Source organism: Pteropus vampyrus, unplaced genomic scaffold, assembly GCF_000151845.1.
Source record: "Pteropus vampyrus isolate Shadow unplaced genomic scaffold, Pvam_2.0 Scaffold235, whole genome shotgun sequence".
NCBI lineage: Eukaryota > Metazoa > Chordata > Mammalia > Chiroptera > Pteropodidae > Pteropus > Pteropus vampyrus.
In genome coordinates, this window is record NW_011889016.1 from 432,438 (window position 1) to 434,600 (window position 2,163).

General features: G+C 46.7%; 1 protein-coding gene across 1 annotated transcript in view; it reads right to left on the reverse strand.

Moving 5' to 3' along the window:
* Positions 1 to 1,229, reverse strand: part of BRD9 (bromodomain containing 9) — a gene marked incomplete at its 5' end in the record, with an annotated part of 21,671 nt that extends 20,442 nt beyond the window's left edge. Inside the window, 2 exons of the mRNA XM_011373899.2 lie at positions 416 to 560; positions 973 to 1,229. Coding sequence (XP_011372201.2) covers positions 416 to 560; positions 973 to 1,229 — 402 coding nt within the window. The remainder of the gene's footprint in view (positions 1 to 415; positions 561 to 972) is intronic.
* Positions 1,230 to 2,163: the final 934 nt, after the last annotated feature.

Sequence of the window (2,163 nt, forward strand, 5' to 3'; positions counted from 1 at the left end):
CGGCCGGTGCTAAGAGTTAGTTAAGAAAGTGCTCAGAGATTGTAAGAATTTATTATTCTAAAACCCAACTCCCAGTTACTCTAAGACAAAACTAAGAATTAGGAAAGTGATATTTCTAAAAACACCCATTCTGGACCAGGCCACATCTTTGCTTCACCAACCGTGTCCCATTTATGGCAGCACAGTAACTTCAAAAAACATGGCATTTCTAATAGCACGTAACGTGTGGACCAGCTTCTAGACCAAAATAGAGGAAATTACAACCGACCCATTTCCCCGGCTCTGTGAAACATCAGCTCGAGCGCAGAAGCACCTGCGAAAACGCGCCACGGGGACGTGAGACGGACGAAGCGCGCTGGACGCAAACCAGTGCGGAGCCTCCTGAGAACTGCTCTAGGGACTGAAATCAGTTTACCTTGAATTCCGTGACTGACTTGTATTCATTAGCTCCAATCTTGTCCTTCATTGTGCCAAAATCCATGGGGTGTTTTATTATCATCGAGTATCCAGGAGCAATTGCATCCGTGACAGGAAAAGCAAAAAATCCATGAGGATCTTTTCTGAAAACAAAACATCTTTAAATTGAAACTAGAAAACTAAAATCTAAATTCCGAATGACACAAAATCCTTCACAATAAAAATCTGATGCAATTAACCAAAGTTAGTTTCTTACAAATAAAAAATAAGTTTCCGCTCCTTAAAACTGTGGTAGGTGTTTTGGATATACTAAAAACTCCAAATCCAGCACCTGGCTCCAGCCGTGACATCCACGGCACAACATGACACCCCTCATGCTGACTCTGCGGACACCGCCCTCCCTGCTCTGCTCCCGTATGCCTGCCCGCCCTGTCAGACTGGGTGTTGCTGGTGAAGGTGAAGTGTCCGCTTCATAGGCCATGGGGTGGGGGGGCGAGAACGCCTGAAAGACACCCGAATGTCCCCAAGCACGAGGTCTTTCGAAACACTCTTTACCTCTGGAGCTGGCGGAGAAAATGCTCTAGCAGTTGCTGAATAGGCGTGCTCTCATTTTCAGCTGATGATTTAAAAAGCAAAAAGATAAATAAGTAAATAACTGAACACAAAAAGTTTGCTCTCGCTTCTCTGGAGAGCTCCCATTTCACAGTGCACTTGTTCTGAGGTCCACTTCCTGTTCGCCCCGAGAATGCGGGCCGATGGCACAGGCGCTGCGGCAGCTGCGTTGTGACGACGCCTGGGTCACAGTCCTGATGTCACCTGTATTATAACTTTCACATCGCTCTAGTAGACTGATATCTCTGGAAACAGATAACAGCCTGTTTACAACATTCTACTTTCAGTAACGGTATTTTTGTGTATAAAAACAATAATTCTCGATCACCGAAAACGTCAAATACTAGGAAACACAGCGTTCCTACACGTGATGTTAACACCGTTTTCAACTAGTAGTTAGCTGAAGATTCACCTGGTGAATCCGGTTTATGTACACGTTTGTCACATTAAGATCAGAGACAAGTTCTATTTAGAAATAACTCCAAGAACAGTTTTCATATTTTATTTTCACATTGAAAACCAGTCAGATCTGCTTCAGCCTCAAAGAGCGTGTTTGTGTAAAACTAAATTAACACTGGCAGCAAGCTGCACTTTTTTTCCTAAACTGGAAATTTAATGACGAGGTTCCAATAGAAACTAGATAGAAAAGTAAACCAGATCCACTCTTGGCTCCCACGAAGCTCAGCTGCGTGGGAAAGCGCACCCACGCATCAGTCCCTAAACCCGAGTGCGCCAATATTCCTCAAGACAACGCAGAGCTACCACTCATCGGCCTGTTTCCAGCCCCGATCACCACTGGGCCTGGTACACTACAGATGAGGGAGGGAGGCTGTGGACATGGAAGCTGACCCTGGCTTCACCAACCAACGCATCACCTGAGCCCTAAACTCTGGATGCGCCCGCTCATTTGTAAGCCGCAGACGATACATGCACAGGGTCACGAGCACGGCGGCTACGTCTCTGGGCCCCCATGCGAAAACACAGCTTCCAGTGACTGTAAACGCAGTCCATCTAGGTCCCCCTAGAAGCCGTATGTTCGTAACGGCATTTCCCAGCTCAGTCCACTGAGAGCCACACCCAGCGCCCAGAGTTTAGCTTCTGAATGCCATTCCCCGTTGAAGGATCAGCGCTCCC